The 17,835-nt window shown below is 39.4% G+C and overlaps 1 protein-coding gene across 1 annotated transcript; it reads right to left on the bottom strand.

The window, feature by feature from the left end:
• Positions 1-361: 361 nt before the first annotated feature.
• Positions 362-16,846, bottom strand: TUSC1 (tumor suppressor candidate 1). The gene has a single exon (XM_080371716.1). The coding sequence runs from the start codon at positions 1,731-1,733 to the stop codon at positions 1,170-1,172; it is 564 nt and encodes a 187-aa protein (XP_080227842.1). The 5' UTR covers positions 1,734-16,846; the 3' UTR covers positions 362-1,169.
• Positions 16,847-17,835: the final 989 nt, after the last annotated feature.

Here is a 17,835-nt window from a genome sequence, read left to right as displayed (position 1 = left end):
GAGGCTTATGCTGACATCATATGAAGAAGTGGCTACTCTTCAGAAGTTAGATTGTCACAAATACAGAAAACAAGATACATATTTTCACCTTTTCATACTACTTTAACTATGAGCTGAAACAGACCTCGGCTGTCAAAAGCTTTAAAGGAACCTATCCCAGATCTGAAAGCATCAGACAGCTTTTAAATAACAAAAAAAATATGAAGGAACATTTCAAAACCAACTTAAGTTTCAGTTCTTTACAAAAGAGTAGGTTTTCTTAGGGAAGACAGATCTGAAAAATAACCAAATAGTTCAAGCAGCAGGTTTTCTTAAGGTCAAAAAAATAGCCAAATAAGTTTGTCTTTGAAGAAATACATTACAAAGGTCTGAAGGGTGTTTCACCTACAGTTTGAAAATAAGTCCCTGTTCAAAAAAAAAACAAACAACCCACTTAAGGCAACCATTTGGTGTGTCAGTTTCATTTTTATCTGCTGCAGTTTTACGTAAAAGTGTGAAATTCAAACCAATATTCATGCGATGGTGAACAAAGTGTCACTGAAAACACAATTACTGTTTTGCAGTAAATGTCCATAGAATTTAGAAGGGTCCAAACGACTACCAACTTTTACTGGAATGCTAACAGAGAAGCTTGCAAAGTTCCTTCACTCCCTTTCCCAACAGACACATGCCAACTGCTAAGAACTAGTCAGAGCCATCTTCTGATAGTCTCCATCGCTGTTGAGGTCCACCTGACAGTTGCTAACTCAAGAGGAAAAGGCAATCCACAGCTGGTTCCCAAGGAAGCACAGTTAAATGCAATGAGGTGACATGAGACCAGCTGTTCGTTTGCCCATGACAACAGCTGCTCAGAGGCATCCCTCGACTGAAACATGGGCCTCTTCCCAGTGTCAGTTTTCCAGGTGAACCTGCTTCTCCTTCACCATGGTCAAGGATTCCTCCTCATACATCTGGGAAAGGGATTAAAGGAAAAACAGCACAGCTCCTCCCCCGCTCTTTCTTTGGGAACAGCCTGCCTGGCCTGAAGGGTGAGGGCCAGCCCACGCTTCACCGGGGGCAGCGCGGGGAGGCAGGCGGGGCCAGGCCGCCCCCCCGCCCCGTGGTGTGGCGCGAGGGCGAGGGGGCGGGAGGCCCCCGGCACCGCCCCCCGCCCCCCCCCCCGGCGCCGGCTACACGACCGGCACCAGGCTCCTTTTCGCGGGCGGCTGCTCATCCTCCCCTAGCAGCTCGACCAGATCCCCGTCGTCCAGGCCCGAGTCCCCCGGCCTGCTGGCGGCCCGGCAGCGCCGCAGGCACCTCAAGGCCTGGCGGTGCTTCTCTTGCAGGCTCTCTAGCTGGGCGCGCAGGGCCGCCACTTCCTCGCCCAGCTCCACGGCGGAGGGCTCCTCGGGGCCGGGCCCCAGCAGGGCCTGGCGGAAGAGGCTACGGTTCTCGCGGCGCAGGCGGCGGTTCTCCAGCCACAGCTGCACGTTCTCGTAGCGCAGCTGCGCGTTGTGCCACTTCTGCTCCTCCTGCTGCTGCAGCGCCTGGCAGTGGCTGGCCGCCAGGTCCGCGTACCGCTCCGCCAGATGCTGAAGTGAGCCCCGCGACTGGCCCCGCCAGCCCTGGGGGCCTCCGCCCCACTCCACGAACTCCTCCGCCTCGCGGCCACCGGCGCCGCCCGGCCTCGCCCGGTCTCTCCGCGCCCAGCCGTTACGGCCCCAGCGCCCCTCCACAACGCGCATGCGCCTCATCCGTGCCGTTCTCGCAGCCCGCCTGCACACCACACCACACCCCGCCGCTGCCGCGAGAGGAGGGAGCCGGCGCCTTCTTATGCAAATAACGGGCGGGGGCTCGGCCGCCGGGGGCGGGGGTCGGGGTGGCAAGGCCGGTGCGGCCTGGCGCCGCCATTTTGGGGCGGGGCCAGGCGGGGCGCGGCGGAGGCTTGGCTCTTGAGGCGGGCGCGCCACTTGGGCCGACGCTGGTGCCCCTCCGCCCTGTTCCGCGGCCGAGTGAGGTGGCGAATGGGCCAGAGTCGCTGTGGGGGGCCTCTCAGAATACCCTCGTCCGCCGCATGGCCTCTCTGACCAGGTGGGGTTTCACTGGCTGGCTGTGTGGTGCAGGCCTCCCCTGTTCCTCTGAGCCTCGTGTTTATTGTTAATTAGCAGTGGTGGCTACAGCACAGCGGAGATTTAATGTCAGATCAGGAACTCATGTTAAACTAAGAACTGCCCATAGAAATGTTACTCAGTCCCTTTTGATATTGCTGAGTTGTTGGGGTTTAAGGAGTAAGACATGGCAGGCTTACAAAGTTGCCCAGTTAGTATGTGACTGATTGTGACGGCTCATAGATGATTTGGCTTAAAGTAACAAGATCACATGGTGTAAGCTTGCCTGTAAAACATTTACAAAAGAAGAGAAATAGGACATTGAGGGCTCTATATTGACATTTCACAGTGGGTGGTGAAATCCATTAGTCTGGAATTCTCATAAATTCCCTCTGGCTATCCCCCTTTACATAAACATGCATATAGGCATCTGCACAGTTAGGCAGTCCTGTTGGAATTACAGTGACTGTGCAGTGCCTGACACTGTGGATCACTGCGTATTTTTTGCACTTCAGGTTGTGAACTGCTTCGTGATTGGAACCATGCTTTACTCTGTGATCCAGCGTGCTGTTACTTACCAGCTGAAACTTTTGAGTATGGATCATGTATTTGAAGTTCAACAGAAAATGTGTAGCAGTAATTGTAGTAATTATTTCCAGAATATTTTCGGTTCTAAACAATGAGTGTTCACTTAAAAAGTTTAGAAGAGAAAGAGCAAATCACAGAAGTAATCTGAGTGTAACTGTACCTTTGCTGTGACTGCTGATGAGCAAAAATGAATTTACAGCACAAATTTCCTGTACTAAGCTAGCTTCCAAGGAACGATTGGCTAGGGCATTATAGTAATTCCATGTAATATGTGACTAAACTGGTTTTGCATTGAAAGAAACAGGTTAATGTCTGTTTATTAGGCACTTCTTAATGTTGCTGCTTCAGATACCCATAGGTATACGCACTGCCAAGATGCTTGTAAAACTACATTAAGGCAAATCCTGTAGAGCGCTGAGACTTCAGCTACTTGTTCAGTCTGTGTGGAAGTGGACCAGGGCTTTGCACTCCTGTGACACAGTGAATAGAGTAACATAGAGCTTGAGCTTTTTATGACCACTGAATTACAGTCATCATTGACAGCACCTTAAACTTTGTTTTGAGGTTGGCTGTTCCTTGAGTCTTATGGTGAATGTTGTATTACACCTCCCAGTTTTGTTTATTCACCTATTTCAGTTTTTCATGTGACTTATTGTACTCCATTGTGCATGCGTGTATACAAGCATAAAGATTGATGGGCTGTATTTCTATAAAAGTTGTACTTGTGTATCAGAAGGGAATTACTGAATTCCAGATTCCTCAGACAATGTTTAAATACCAATTTGATACTCTTTGGTTAAAGGCAATGACAGCAAGTAGTGATTGGGGAAAGATGGCAGGTCAGTATAGACAAACTTGATTGCGAGATAGGATCACACTTGACAGTGTGAAAGGGGGAAGTAATGAGAGAAGTTGTGAGAAGTTGCCCAGTTGTCAGTGGTTTTCTTCTCATAGAATGCTTGGAAAGGATACAATACTTAAAACAGCAAAAATATCGTAGGGATAAATAATATCTCCATTCCTATTGATTAAAGCCCTGTTTTTATTTAAATGGTATCAGGTCTCCGTAGATAAGAAAATGTCAATGCTTGTGGACCATCAGCTACCACTGATTTTTGACCCTATCCAAACTGCTTGGGAAGAAGACCCTAGAAAAACACCTCACAAGGCAAATAAAAACTTTTGTTGTCTGTGATTCCCTTCACAACTTGGGACACTGAATTCTTATTCTTGAAGTGAAAGGAATTCAAGCAGCTCTACCGTTTGTATGGATATGAAGGGGTTTTTATTCTCTATGATTCTTAAAGGAAGTTTCACAAGAAGTTAGACTCAAACTGAAGCTGAATTTTGTACTCCTTTTCTACTCTTAGAATCGTAGAATAGCTTGGGTTGGAAGGGACCTTTAAAGGTCATCTAGTCCAACACCTTTGCAATGAGTAGGGACATCTTCAACTAGATCAGGTTGTTCAGAGCCCCATCCAACCTGATCTTGAATATTGCCAGGGATGGGGCATCTACCACCTCTCTGGTCAACCTGTTCCAGTGTTTCAGCATCTTAATTGTAACAAATTTCTTCCTTATATCTTCTGAATCTACCCTCTTTTAGTTTAAAACCATTACCCCTTGTCCTATCACAACAGGTCCTACTGAAAGGTTTGTCCCCATCTTTCTTAAAAGCCACCTTTGTGTATTGAAAGGTCGCAACAAGATCTCCCCGGAGCCTTCTCTTCTTCAGGCTGAACAAACCCAACTCTCAGCCTTTCCCCATAGGAGAGGTGTTCCATCCCTCTGATAATTTTTGTAGCCCTCCTCTAGAACCACTCCAACAGGTCCATGTCTGTCCTGTACTGAGAGCTCCAGAGCTGGATGCAGTACACTCCAGGTGGGATTTCACAAGAGTGGAGTAGAGGGGCAGGATCAATTACCTTGACATGCTGGCTACCCTTCTTTTGATGCAGCCCAGAATGCCATTACCTTTCTGGACTGCAAGCGCACATTGCCAGCTCATGTCCAGTGTTCATCCACCAGTACAGCCAAGTGCTTCTCCTCCCAGCTGCTCTCAATCTCTTTATCCCCAGCTTCTATTGATACTGGGGGTTGCCCTGACCCAGGTGCAAGACCTTGCATTTGGCCTTACTGAACCTCATGAGGTTCACAGGGGCCCACTTCTCAAGCTTGTCCAGGTCCCTCTGGATGGCATTCCATTCTTCAGGCATGTCAGCCACACCATTCAGATTGGTGTTATCTGGAAACGTGCTGAGAGTGCACTGGATCTCACTGTCTGTGTCATTGATGAAGGTATTAAACACTACTGGTCCCAATACAGACCCCTGAGGGACGCCACTTGTCACTGGTCTCCATCCTGATATTGAGCCATTGACCACTGCCCTCTGGATCCAACCATCCAGCCAATCCCTTATCCACTAAATAGTCCACTCGTCAAATTCGTATCTCTCCAACTTAGAAGGATGCTGTGGGTCACCATGTCAAAGGCCTTACAGAAGTACAGATAGATAAAACCTGTAGCCTTTCCCTTGTCCAGTGATATAGTCACTCCATCATAGGCGGCCACTGGGTTGGTCAGGCAAGATTTGCTCTTTGTGAAGCCAGGCTTGCTGTTTCAGATTACCTCCCTGACCTCCATATGCCTTAGTGTGGCTTCTAGGAGGATCTTCATGATCTTCCCAGGCACAGAGGTGAGGCTGACAGGTCAGTAGTTCCCAGGGTTCTCCTTTCTACCATTTTTACAGAAAGTGGCCCACTGTACCATCCTAGCCTTTGAGAAATGGCACAAAAGGTAAAGGAGTGGCCCATCGAGTCTGTTCCACTGTGTGCATTCTCCTGAAGTGCATAAAATTGTGCATCATACAGGTTTTCCTGGAATTAAAGCAGATCATTTTGCTATGGTGCAATCAGTGCAATATGGCTTTCAGGCTTGAACTTGATTCAAAGTTGAAACTCTGAAAAGCTCTCAGGATTTTCAGATAGGTATTTTGTGTAGTCCTGAGCATTGCTCTGTACATGTGAAGCAGTGTCATCCAAGGGACAGCAAGCAACAACTTTTAAAATACAATATAGCATGCATTAGCTTTTAAACTGCGGTGGTGAGTGCCTTCAAAATAGCATGGTTCAGTGATGTCATCTTTCCAGTTGCATAGCTCAATGGAGCTGGTTTAATGTATTTATGTAGTCATGTTTTTTTTCAGAATCTAAAGGTACATTAACAAAGAGAAAGTTTCTAGCTGTCAGGTTCTGAGCTTTCCAAGAGGAAGTAAAGATAAGCTAATAAATACATTTTCTTTGTGGCTCAGCCTGAAAGAAAGCCTGGAAGAGCCTTACCAGGAAAGAATATTTGGTCTCATTAGGTTGGATCTTGAGTCAAGGCTTCACTAATGGCATGTAAAATGCTATCGTTAATTGCATCACCGATTACATTTCAGTGGACAGAATATGGCAAACACTTCATGGTGGGATCTGTTGGAAATGAAGGTAATGAAAGAGCTACAGAGGAACAAAAAGAAAATAAGAAAAAAAAACCCAAAACACCCAACCAAAAACCAGGGAAAGAAAGCCAATGCAGGTAAAAAAAAAAAACCACAAAGGAAGAAGAAATGGTGATAACTTATAAAGGAAACACGTTTCCTAGTTGAACAAGAGTGAAGGACACAATGTGATAGTTAGTAAGGATAGCCAGAAAGCATATTTTCAATACAAAGGGCTTATTCTGCCTTGATCTTTATGCTGATAGAACAGGGAGTTTCTGTGTAGGGTGAGAAATGTATGCTTCTATGTTTATACTCTAGCCCATGCATCACCATTAAAAAAGCTTCTACCAAGAATTATATTTGACATAAGTAAAGAAATAGCAACATGGAGTGCATCAGTATTTTTCTAACAGTCCTGGATATAATGTAGGGAAATGCAGGTTAATCTGTGGGTGTTTTTTGAGGTTGAGGGTAAGGAATATATTTGTAGAGAGCATCAATAGTTTTGTGTATCAAGAGAAGATGAACCTTTCCTTTCCAACTGGGGAAGACTTGGAAAGATGTCCCCTTCCAGATGATTTTACCTCCCAGCTTTAGTTTTCAGTGCAAACAGAAATAACTAAGGCTTAATTTAAAGAAAAAATCTCTTTAGGCACAAGGAGAGGCACTGCTGCTGTACTGAAGGAAGATTTGTAACAACATGATAGATCTAGTTTTGATAGCTTTGCTGCTGATGCTTTTAATTGGTCTTCATAAATGTTTTATGCAGTTGGGAGGAATTTAGTCAGCATTCTGAGCTGATGATTGCTTAAAAAAAGGTATGTGTTGATAAAGCTTATTATGTCACCTGTAACACTTTTGTTAAATTAGCCTGAGTAGAAGACACAGCATATTCTTAGCAGTCTGCACTCTCAAGACAACAGTGAATAGAGAGGCTTTATTTTTATCCCTGTTATACAGCAGGAATGCCACTGTCAAAGGCAATGGGATTGTACTTACACTGTTGACCTGGAGTAAATGGGATCAGAAGCAGTCTCTGTACCCAGAGATTTGCAGTGCAGCGTTGGAAAGAGGGTTTGGAAGCTATTTTGCTTATACTTTTCCCAACCTGCTCTAAGCATTGTGTTTAAGTTGTCATCATTCTTTGGCTGTTGATAGTGTTGAAGAACAGGGCATATTAGAAGTTGCCTTGTCATCCTTAGAAGAAGGGACATTTTGGGAATTACGTAAACCCACCCTTTTGCAAGCATTCTGAGGGTGGGGTGGGTGGCTTGGGAGGGTCTTTGCTACTTAGCTGGATTGCTGATCTTTGTCTAGTAAATGTAGACCTGTGCTCTGATGCTCTGAGCCAGTACTTTCTTTTGTAATCTTTGAGTTTAGTAGCTTCATACATTGAAACTGCAGGTGTTAGGGTTTGGTGTTGTTTTTGGTTTTGGGTTTGGTTTTTTTTTCTTGACATATATATGTTTTGTAAATTACATATTGAGTTGCTGTTGCTGTTACTGCTAATATTATTTTCAAAACCATCATTGGGCATAGTTTATTACCACTAAGTAGACTTACTGATACCAGAAGTTCTTGCTAATACTTGAGAGCATAAATATGACTTTAATGAAATAATGACTAAAGAAGTAAGAGTAGGTAATATTGATGGTGTTTATTTATTGTCTTGATATGGGCAGCAATATTAAAAGCTATCAAATAACATCTCTGTTTGACAACTTTATTTAATCCTGTCTATGTGTTGCCGTAAGAAGAACTAGTATAAATAAGGGAAGCTTGAGTTACCAGTTTTAATTAAAATGTAGATTGCTGTGGGAAAAGAACAGTCCCTCAAAATACTGTGGACTAGAGTAGGGAAGCTGAGTTAAAATCTCCACATGCATTAGTAGAGAGGAAAGAGAATGGTGCATTAAGGGTTACGGGTTGGGTTAAACTGTAAGAACTTTAGCATGCAGAGAACTCCCCTTCTGCTTGGCTTTCTAAACAAAACCTTATAACTTAAAGCACTGGTTACACTCAGAAATACAGACAAGGGGTTGCCTGTACTTTCTGAGAAGGTCTCTGTGCGTGTGTGTTGTGTGTACATGTGGACTTTTGTTTGTGTGAGAAGAAGAAAATGTAATTCCATATTCTGGGATTGAGAAGCGCCACATTAGAAGAGAAAGCTTATTGATATGTAGGTAAGCTCTGAATCTTTGTTTAGAGTGAAACTTAACACTTTGGTCTTCAAACCAGTAATAGGGTCTGTGAATTGCATAGGAGTAATAAAACATAACTCAGTTGAGTTGATTTATCAGATTTTATGAGATAGTGAAGGATTATGAGCCAAAAAATAAACCACCTAATTACAGGTAGTGGTTGAGGTCCCAATTAAAAGGATGGGAAAACATGAGTTTGAAATTGCACTTTTAAAATTAGAGCAAGATGTTTGGACAGCTGAAATAGTGAATAAGCTAAATAACTGTCTTGCACTTATGTATGACATTTATGTATGCATGACTGTAAGCCATGCTAGAAAAAGCCTTATAAATTCAGAGCATGGAAATTATTTTTATCAATGGGAAAAAAAAAAAAAGATGGGGAAAAAAGTGATTGTCAGTGATGTTTTCAGTGAAGAATTTGTTCTGTAGGGTCAACTGTTGTAAAAAGTACTGGTCATCCCTGCTTTCCAGCAGAAACTAAGAAAATATATCTTGAAATCTGGTGTCATGGGCTACATTTTATTTACAAAAAGGTGTTGAGGTAACAAACTGAATCATCTGGTGAAATTCATCTTGCGTTTGCAGCATATGTGCTTACATCTAATTACATATGCTCCATTTATGGACAATTAGATCCTTTGAACATGGTTCATTTCACTGTAATGCAGGTGTCTAAAAGACATCAGGTAGATCACATTCCAGACAGCTTTTTGCTTCCCGTTGGCTGTTATGGGAGTCTGAAAGATGCTTCCATCTTAGATGCCCAACATTAGACCCCCTGCATCCCATCCTCAGAATGAAAATGTGCAATGGCTGTGAGATACAAACCTGTAGATTTAATAGAAACTTGAGCAGAGAAAGAGCATGAAGGAGTATGACTGATGTATTAGGCTGATGTTTTGCAGTGGTACTTTGCATTTCTGTGTGGGCCAGTAGATACAGCCTAAAAGACTTTACGGTTAAGAGTCTGGTGTTTCTGTAGGTCAAGTTGACATGTCCAAACCCAAGGAAAGTGACTGAGCAAAACAGCAAGACAAAACGGGAAATATCTCAGGAGTTTGTGTTCAGACCTTCAACCAGCCCACTGTAATTTTGAAGGAGAGAAGTTAGGTGGAAGCAGCAGATTCTGTAATTGCAAGAAAATTAAATTTGATTCTTTCCAAGATTTACTATCAATAGTCATAATCAGATGATGCATTGAAATCTGTAACAGATTATGTACCTCCTTTAGCCATTCTGTTAAAAGTAGGTTAAAATGGGAAGAAAAACAATTACTCCAGAAATTACTTATTGTAAAATGAAACCTTCCAATGCACATACAATTGACACAAAGTAATGTGACATGATTTTTATCTTGACCACATGTTCAAGGAAGAAGGAGTGTGTACCAACAGAAGGAAAACTGAATTAATACATAAATGTCAGTACTAAAGTCTGACACTGGCAATCAAGAGTTTGTTCAGAAAACAGAAATTTATATATGCAATGACAATATATAAAGAACACCTGTTTTCCATCATTAGTTTTTCTCCCAGCTGGAGAAGATTTCTAGACCCTAGTGGTTTTCTTGCTTGTGTCATCTAAAATGGTAGATTCAGGATAGAAAAGTTGTTAATTGAAAAACTGAAAGGCCCAATAGAGAGTGCAGGTAGTGTCTGCATCAAGGTTCTCCTATTGCATTGCTAGCAACTTACTTGTATAATAGCAGTGGGGCATGGTAGCAAATATGGGATAATGCAGTACCTTTTCCCTTTTCATTCAGAAATGACCAGAATCAGAATTTTAAAATCAATACTTCCAATCCAGGAAGCCCATTGCAGTTTACACTAAGCTAACAGAAATTATTTCGGAAACACACATTCTATCAGTTTATTTGTTCAAGACATACATTAATTTAGAAGGAATACTTTTGCCTAGCACAGATGTTAAAGGTTGGAAAAGAGTTTTATAACAGCAGGAGTCAAAATACTGTCTCTTTGAAATGGGCTGCATGCTAGGTATGCAAAACTCCATCTGTAATACTGGTCTTCCTCCTCTATTTTACAGACAAGCACAGGAATGCAGTACAACAAAGATTTCCTTAAATTGGGGAAAAAAAATAAAACACCACCAAAAAAAAGCCTTCATAATGTAAATAATCATTGTTTGGTTTATCTTCCAGTTCTCTGACTTGCGGCTTTGATATTACTAAAGATATTGCTGAAGTTGTGATTGTCAAGGAGACACAATTCAAAGGCCTACGTAACTGATTCCCAGGTAACTATATTATTTCCTCTGCCCCTGGGATTCACATCTGCAGACTTATAAAACACAGTGGGATTAAGATCTAATTATCTTTCAAAACTGGTTGTCAGGAGGTAATCTATTGATATTGGTAAGAAACTGCCTTTAAGAGGAGACTGACTGGCTATTGTAGTTTCGTTAAGCTGATAATAGTGGGATTTCTGTTTTGCACTTAACAGGCAGAAAATGCAACCCCATCTAGTTTCAAGAAGTTCGGAAACGATCAAGCATATCAATATCATAGTAAGCATCACTATACTGTCTGCCAGGTCTTAAGATGTCTTTATTCTGTTTTTGCATAGTCAGGTAATTCATATACTGAAATTAATAAATGAAAAATAAAATACCCGAGCTAAATTTAAAAGATAAAGGATGCCACAGAATGAAAAGAAGTAATAGTTAAAAGACATTTGAAAGAATACAACCAAAAGTTAAACACCCACTTTCCACTGGATTCCAGTGGACATGGTGTAGATGACTTTTGTGCGTCTTTGAATATCAGTTATCTATGGGTCACATGGAAATAACAGGGTTGGATGAATCTCTTTTGTAACATGTTACGTAAGGCATTTGGCCTTTAAACTAGATTTCTGTTTGTAAAAACCAATCCATCTGTTTTAAAATTTTAAAAGTGCTGCTTTTAGCTTGCCAAGTTTACTAGCATTACAGTAGCATTCAGAAATTTCACTGTGGGGACACCATCATGCTTGGTTTTTTTATTTAACATCAGTATGCAATATGAAAACACAAAGCTGGGAAGAAAACTCTTACTGAAGACTAGCTTGTGTGAAGAGATTGCAGAGTGTGCATAGTGTATGTCAGTGCAAGTCTTCATAGATTCCCAGCTGTTCTTCTACGAACAATGGCTATCTACAGACTATGTTTTGCAGAACAAAATTATCCTTTGTAGGGAATGATCTTAAAAAAAGGAGCTGGTAGTCTGTGTCCCCTTGGCTTCTGTCTCCCTTCATTCTGTTTATCCCTCATCCCCAACAGCACCACAAATGGACACCTTATTCAGATAAGGAGCAATGGCAGAGATTTAGTTAGTCTCTCATCTACCAAACATCTGGCACTTTAAAGTCTGATGTTTTTAGGATTAATAATAGCTATTAGTCCACTTTTTTATTTTCCAGGTAATGTAAATAGGCCAATCCATATGTGTATCATGATAGCATAATAGAATTTTAAGTCCATATATTGGTTGTTCACAAATGTTAACAGTGTGTACTGAAGCCTAGGATATTATACTCTAAATACATACTATATGTTTTCAAACTATATATATCTTGTTTCATCTATTTGTAGAAAGTACTGGGTTTAAACATACAAAACTTATGAATTCTAGGCCGCAATTAAAACTAGATAATTTTGAAGTGTAGGTGTTTAGTTCTATAATGGTAGTATAATCATCAAATTCTACATAGTTGTTTCATTATGAAGTCTGTTACTAAATTACTGCAATATCCAACTAAAGAATGTATGTGTATGTATGTATGTATGATTGTGAACGTGTGTCTTTATGCATGAAAATCAACCCTGATCCCATTAAATAAAGTAGGTATTAAACTTCATTTTTATAAAAGTTGAAGACTATCCCATTAAAATACAATATTCCCATATAGCTTTGCTTCAGCTTTTACAATTAGTACTATGGCATGTTAATTTATCAATAAAGATTTCCTTTAATTTTAATTTTCTTGAGGTAGACCTGATTCTTGCTATATGTCTTAACTATACTCATTCAGTACACAGATACACTTAACATTGAAGAAGTTTAAGGAGCAATGTAACTGGAAACTGTAAGAAATTGTAGGATAGCTTCAAACATGCAAATATAAAAGTTCTTGCCACAAAACTCCTGGTTAAATCACTGTACGCTTTGCCTGAGCATGGGCTGCATGCAGTAAAACTGGTCTGGAATAATTTTTATTTGCCAAGTCTTACCTCAGATATTCTTGATTTCTGCAATTGGAATTTCCTACTTTTTCCGTGTGACAGTTGAAGTCAATCTATTGTAAATTGTCAAGTATCAATGAAGATAATATACAAAAAATACTAGATCTGAAATTAATATTATAAACCTGAACATTTTCTTTTCATTGGGATTTACTTCACTAGGTCTGATGTCAAGTTCTGTACTTCTGTATTATGGGTAATAAAGCTCTCAGACCAATCCATCATCATTTTAATATCTGTTCCACCTGTGTTACCAGAATACATTTTTTATTTGTGTTGTTCAAACAAAGTTAAGAACAACTGCTAAGTAGATGGATAAAATTCTGAAGAAAAGTCTCTATCAGTGACGATCCATCTGAATACAAATCACAGCCTGCTGTGCAGAAAATACTATTTTGTCTTTATTGGCTTAATAGAGAAAGATGAATTGTGAAAGCTGACACAGGAAAAGTGGAAAAGCCATAAAATCTAACATTATGATATTCTTCACTTTACAGAATGTTTAATGGCATGATGTGGAGAATCTTGGACAAAATGGTGTCATAGAACTTTAAGAAACTGTTACAAGAGCTGACCAAAAATGAAGGGCTGTTCTCAAGTTAGACTTGAGCAAGACAGTGGGATTAATTTAGGTGGTACTCATAGGGTCACAGAATATAATCATGTTATGGCCAAAATATAAAAATATACTTAGTATATTTGTTAAAAAAAAACAACATTGTTCTGAAAACCTGGAAGGAAGTAAAAAAATTCAAGTATTTTCTGCATATTTAAATTATAAAACTGCTTAATAACTGGACCAAAGAATTATAACTCAGCAAGGCATAGATACACAGAGCAGTCCAGATGAAAAGATATTAAAATCGGTGCAATAGAAAACCAGGAAATTACAAGAATTAAGCAGCAGGACTTCTTAAAACTGTGTTTTCCTGATCTCAGAAACTATTTCTTTTGGCAGTATTTAGTTGGTGAGGTACCAGCTTAGTAAACATTAAACATTTCTTTTCTCTGAAATTAATCACAGACTGTTAAGTTTCTATGATGCGGCAAAGAAAAAAAATGTCCTGGATCACAAACTGAAATATAGAAAAGAGAGAGCTGGATTAAAAGGTCAATTTTCATCATGTCTAAAGGTTAACAACAAAATACCTTAGAATTCCTAACTAGGCCTTGTATTTGATACATTCATTGATAGCTTTGTGTCCTCCATACATCTGCAAAGGTCAGCTAGGAGTGAGGTAGCAAAATTTGTGATGACTCAAAGTGGTGAAGGTGGTTCACTAATTATTATCACTATTAACCACTGTTTGAGACTGGTCAAAATTATCTTCATGGTTATCAAATCCTGATTATCAATTGCTGTGTTTTGTAGGCATAAATATTTGTGTCTATATAATTCAAACTTGGGTAGTGAAAACATTTGCAAAAATACTATATAAAATTAAATAATTAAATGAGAAAGTTGTATAATTGTTGTATTGCCTATGTGCATGAAGAAGGTGGAGAATGTTTGGTTTTAATCTGCTCTGCCTGAATTTAGTGGTTTGATTGCTACAACTTTTCCTTAATCATAAATGTAACAAAGTTAGCAAGTGAGGCCAAAAATAGATGGGAAGAGGTGTTACCACATGTATACGCAGAAAGATTATAATGGAAAGGTACAGTCAGGGCTTTTATTTACCCTATAAAAAAGAGAACAGTGTACAAAAAAAGAAGCCACTTGATCCTGATCATTTATGGACAGAAAAACCATCAGATCTATAGAACTGCTAATCAATTATGTAATTGTTTTGGTAACTTTATTGATTGCCCATATTTCACGGATGTTCTGTTAAATAAAGCTGTGCTTTACAGATAAGTTGTATTCTGATCTCTGTTGGAGCTAATGGATCATGCACCACCAAAAAATTCTCTTGACACCTGTTTCTAACTGTGAAGAATCTATCTTAGTTGTTTTAAGGACTTAAATTCCTGTGATGTGTCACACAGTGGAAAAGAGTTAGGTAGCTAAATCACCGCTGTCATCAGTAGGGGTATGGTGCAGAAATACGGGGTAAGTATCAAATCTTTAAGGAAATAGTTCTACTGCCAGCCCCAAATGTAAATAACTTTCCTCAGGGATATGAAGTTCAAGTTTAATTTGTTAACAGAGTGTTCTCTTCTAGGATACCCAGTATATATATGAATTGGGAAGGTCAGTACTTCAAATATTCCTGGCACGCATTGCATTGTATGCTTGTTTTGACAGAATGAACAGTCACAATTGAAAACTGGATTGCAAATTCACTAACGTTCTTTCAAAATTTCTCGCAATATTGTGTGTTTTCCATGAATTCTTAGCTCAACTACCTTAGGTATAGGTATGAACTCTTTAATTTGTAAAGATTACAAATTTTTGTATTAACCCAGGAATTGATGGCACAAACCAGTTCTCTTCAGATTCTCCTCTAAAAGAAAGAACTTCAGAGCCCTACAGAAAAGACTGTTGTTCTTTCTGGTTTTCTTCTAATTTTAGGAGTAATAAAGTGATAGTATTGATAGTATTATTTTTGGCCAGTAAATTATTCCCAGTTTGGTGGCTTATTATGAGTGACCAGAAACACTGATTTGCACTCTTGGATGTATTAAGCAAACATAGCATGGATATAAACAAAGCCCAGAGGAATGTCTTACTGTGAGCAGAAGAACAGGTCATGAAAACCCAGAAGCAAAGCAACTGCAAGCAGAGAAGCACTGACTTGCAAAAAAAAAAAAAGACATGTAGGTGACATCTTTTGTGCTGGAATTAAAGGAACGTCACAGACTAACAGAGCTTTGAAGCACCTCTGTAAATCAGGTCTAGCTTGCTAGAATATGCTGCAAATCCAAGTGTCTTCTCCAAATTGATGGAATGGGCAATGGCCACATGAGCAGTGGTACCCCAAAATCCTGTCTGCCTGACTTCTCGAACCACAAGAAAAATCTTGACATACATGTTTGGCTCATTGCAAGTATGCTGTTTTTAAATACTGTGTATTCTGAATTGTGAGGGTTTGCTGCCTTGTTTGTGCTAGAGGAAACAAAAAGTGAATGAACAGGTTATTTCACATGTAGATGTGTACAAGAGACAGGGAGGAGACTGAATCCCAAAATTCTGGTCTTAGTTTGATTAATACATTTGCAGTGGTTTCTGTTATTAATCTTTCAGAAGTTGCACAGTGGAGACCAAATGTGTGTTAGTCCTGCTTTTCTAATAATAAAATGTAGCGATATCATGACAACTTTATTTCTTCATCTTTGTTAAAGGATGAAGAGTGAAAACAGTCACATCTTTCCCTGGTGCTCTCCCTCTCTTTTTGTTCTATTGTTGTGCAATTTGCAGTACCTAGAGGGGACTCTGTATTTTCCTGCCTCTTTTGATTATATATAATAAATAATATTTTTTGTGAGATTTCAGAGTCATTGTAGAAAAAAACCAAAACCCACCAGCATTTGAAAGAAGGAGGGAGAAGAACAGGAAAGAAAAACCTGGGTTGTATATCACATTTTTCTGACAATAATAATTTTGTAAATACCATGTCAAAAAGCAGTCTAATATGTAAAAAAAAAAACAACCAACCATGCCCACTTATATCACTAAGTGTGATGATGTCTGGATTACACTTCAGTTTTAAAATTGTAGTTAATTTATAAACACATAAACTAGTACAAATGAAATGTTGAAATTTTGTCTCAAAGCACTGATCAATAATAAAAGTACCAAAAGTCTACATCTTAATCAGTGTTGTTGCTGTGATAATATAAATATATAAGCAAGGCAAGGTTTATAGGGGGAGGAAAGTCATGTTTTATTGGACTGATTTGTGTGGAAAAGTATGAGATTTAGGGTAAATAACTGTTTTGTGAGATTTTGGTTTTCTTAAGATCATATGCAACAGAAGAGTAACAGTAAAGACACAAACCAAGTACAGTGGGAATAGTTCATAATTCATTCATGGTGTTTAATGTATGTTTCAGAAATGTTTAAGAAAGAGGTAAGATGGGCAAGCTAAGAAAGTCCTGCTAAGTTAAACAATAAGAAACCTGTTTCAAGAGATGTTCATGCCATACCTAATTCAGAAAACTGTCAAAGTATATGGTTAACTTTAAGGGCATGTTTGATTTTCATTAGTGAAACACATAGTTAATTGTTTGTTTGCCTAAAAACGCCTTTTCAATTTGTATCTTAAAAGTTGTAAAGAATCTGAACCAGAAATGAGAACTTTCTTTGATTTTTGCATAGAAGAATGGAGGAGAAAAAAAGTTAATTCCTGGACCTTCATGAATCTTTATACTTAAAACATGACATTTAGGATACCTTGAAAAGGACAACAACAAAAAAAAAATCTTTGAAATTAACAGCCCATGGAAGCTGGTTGCTCGTACAATGTTCTGATGCCTGTACTTGTAATATCAAAGAGTAGGAGAGGAGTGAAAGGAAACAGTGACTCATACAGATTGGTAGGAATCAAGGTTAAGTAATCAAATAGAATCTCTGGTAGCCTCACTTTCTGTTATACTTAAAATGAATCACCAGCTTATTTTTAAAATGTCTTGTATTGTTACTGATACTCTAAAGAGAATGTGGCAACAGAAAAAAGTTGCAAGAAACTTCCAGAAAATACTTTTCTTTCCAGAACTGTCTGCCACAGGTAACACAGTATTTCAATTTGGACCTTGTAGTTTGTTATCTGATGCAAGAACAAAAGAAATTAAAGGAACATCTTTGATATTTCTTTAATAGAAATCTAGACCTTCCATATTGCTGCCCTAAGGATATAATCAAACTGAAAGAAAAAGAAGTAAAACTATACAAAAATCTAGTATTCCTCATCCTTAATTAAACCACTGAAAAGAAACAAGTCTTATACTGAAATGTGTGGGAATTTCTGTCAAGAAACAACCTTTGACATCAGGAAGCATACTCTTGAAACCATATCAAAGTGTGTTACTTTGTCACACAGGTGACAGGGCATCAGGAGATGCATCTCCCTCCTTTGACTACAGAGAAAGCCTCTAGACAACTTTATCTTGCAGTACTGTTAAATTTTCAGACGACTGAAGTTGGGAGAGATTAATATGTTCTTTTTCTCATCATATATGGGAAGGGTGCCTCATGTCTAGTGAGCTCAGAGGTAAGGTTGTCTAGGTGGAGGTTGGTGAAGGGTTTGTGTTAAACTGTACTGCTGAAGTAATGTTAACACAAACTTC

The sequence above is a fragment of the Falco punctatus genome (assembly GCF_963210335.1).
Source record: "Falco punctatus genome assembly, chromosome: Z".
Classification (NCBI taxonomy): Eukaryota; Metazoa; Chordata; class Aves; order Falconiformes; family Falconidae; genus Falco; species Falco punctatus.
The sequence above is the reverse complement of the archived record's forward strand: the minus strand, read 5'-3'. Positions and strand labels throughout refer to the sequence as shown.

What these genes read in the sequence shown, in the direction of transcription:
- TUSC1 (XM_080371716.1), bottom strand. Translation starts at nt 1,733, where the DNA reads ATGAGGCGCATGCGCGTTGTGGAGGGGCGCTGGGGCCGTAACGGCTGG.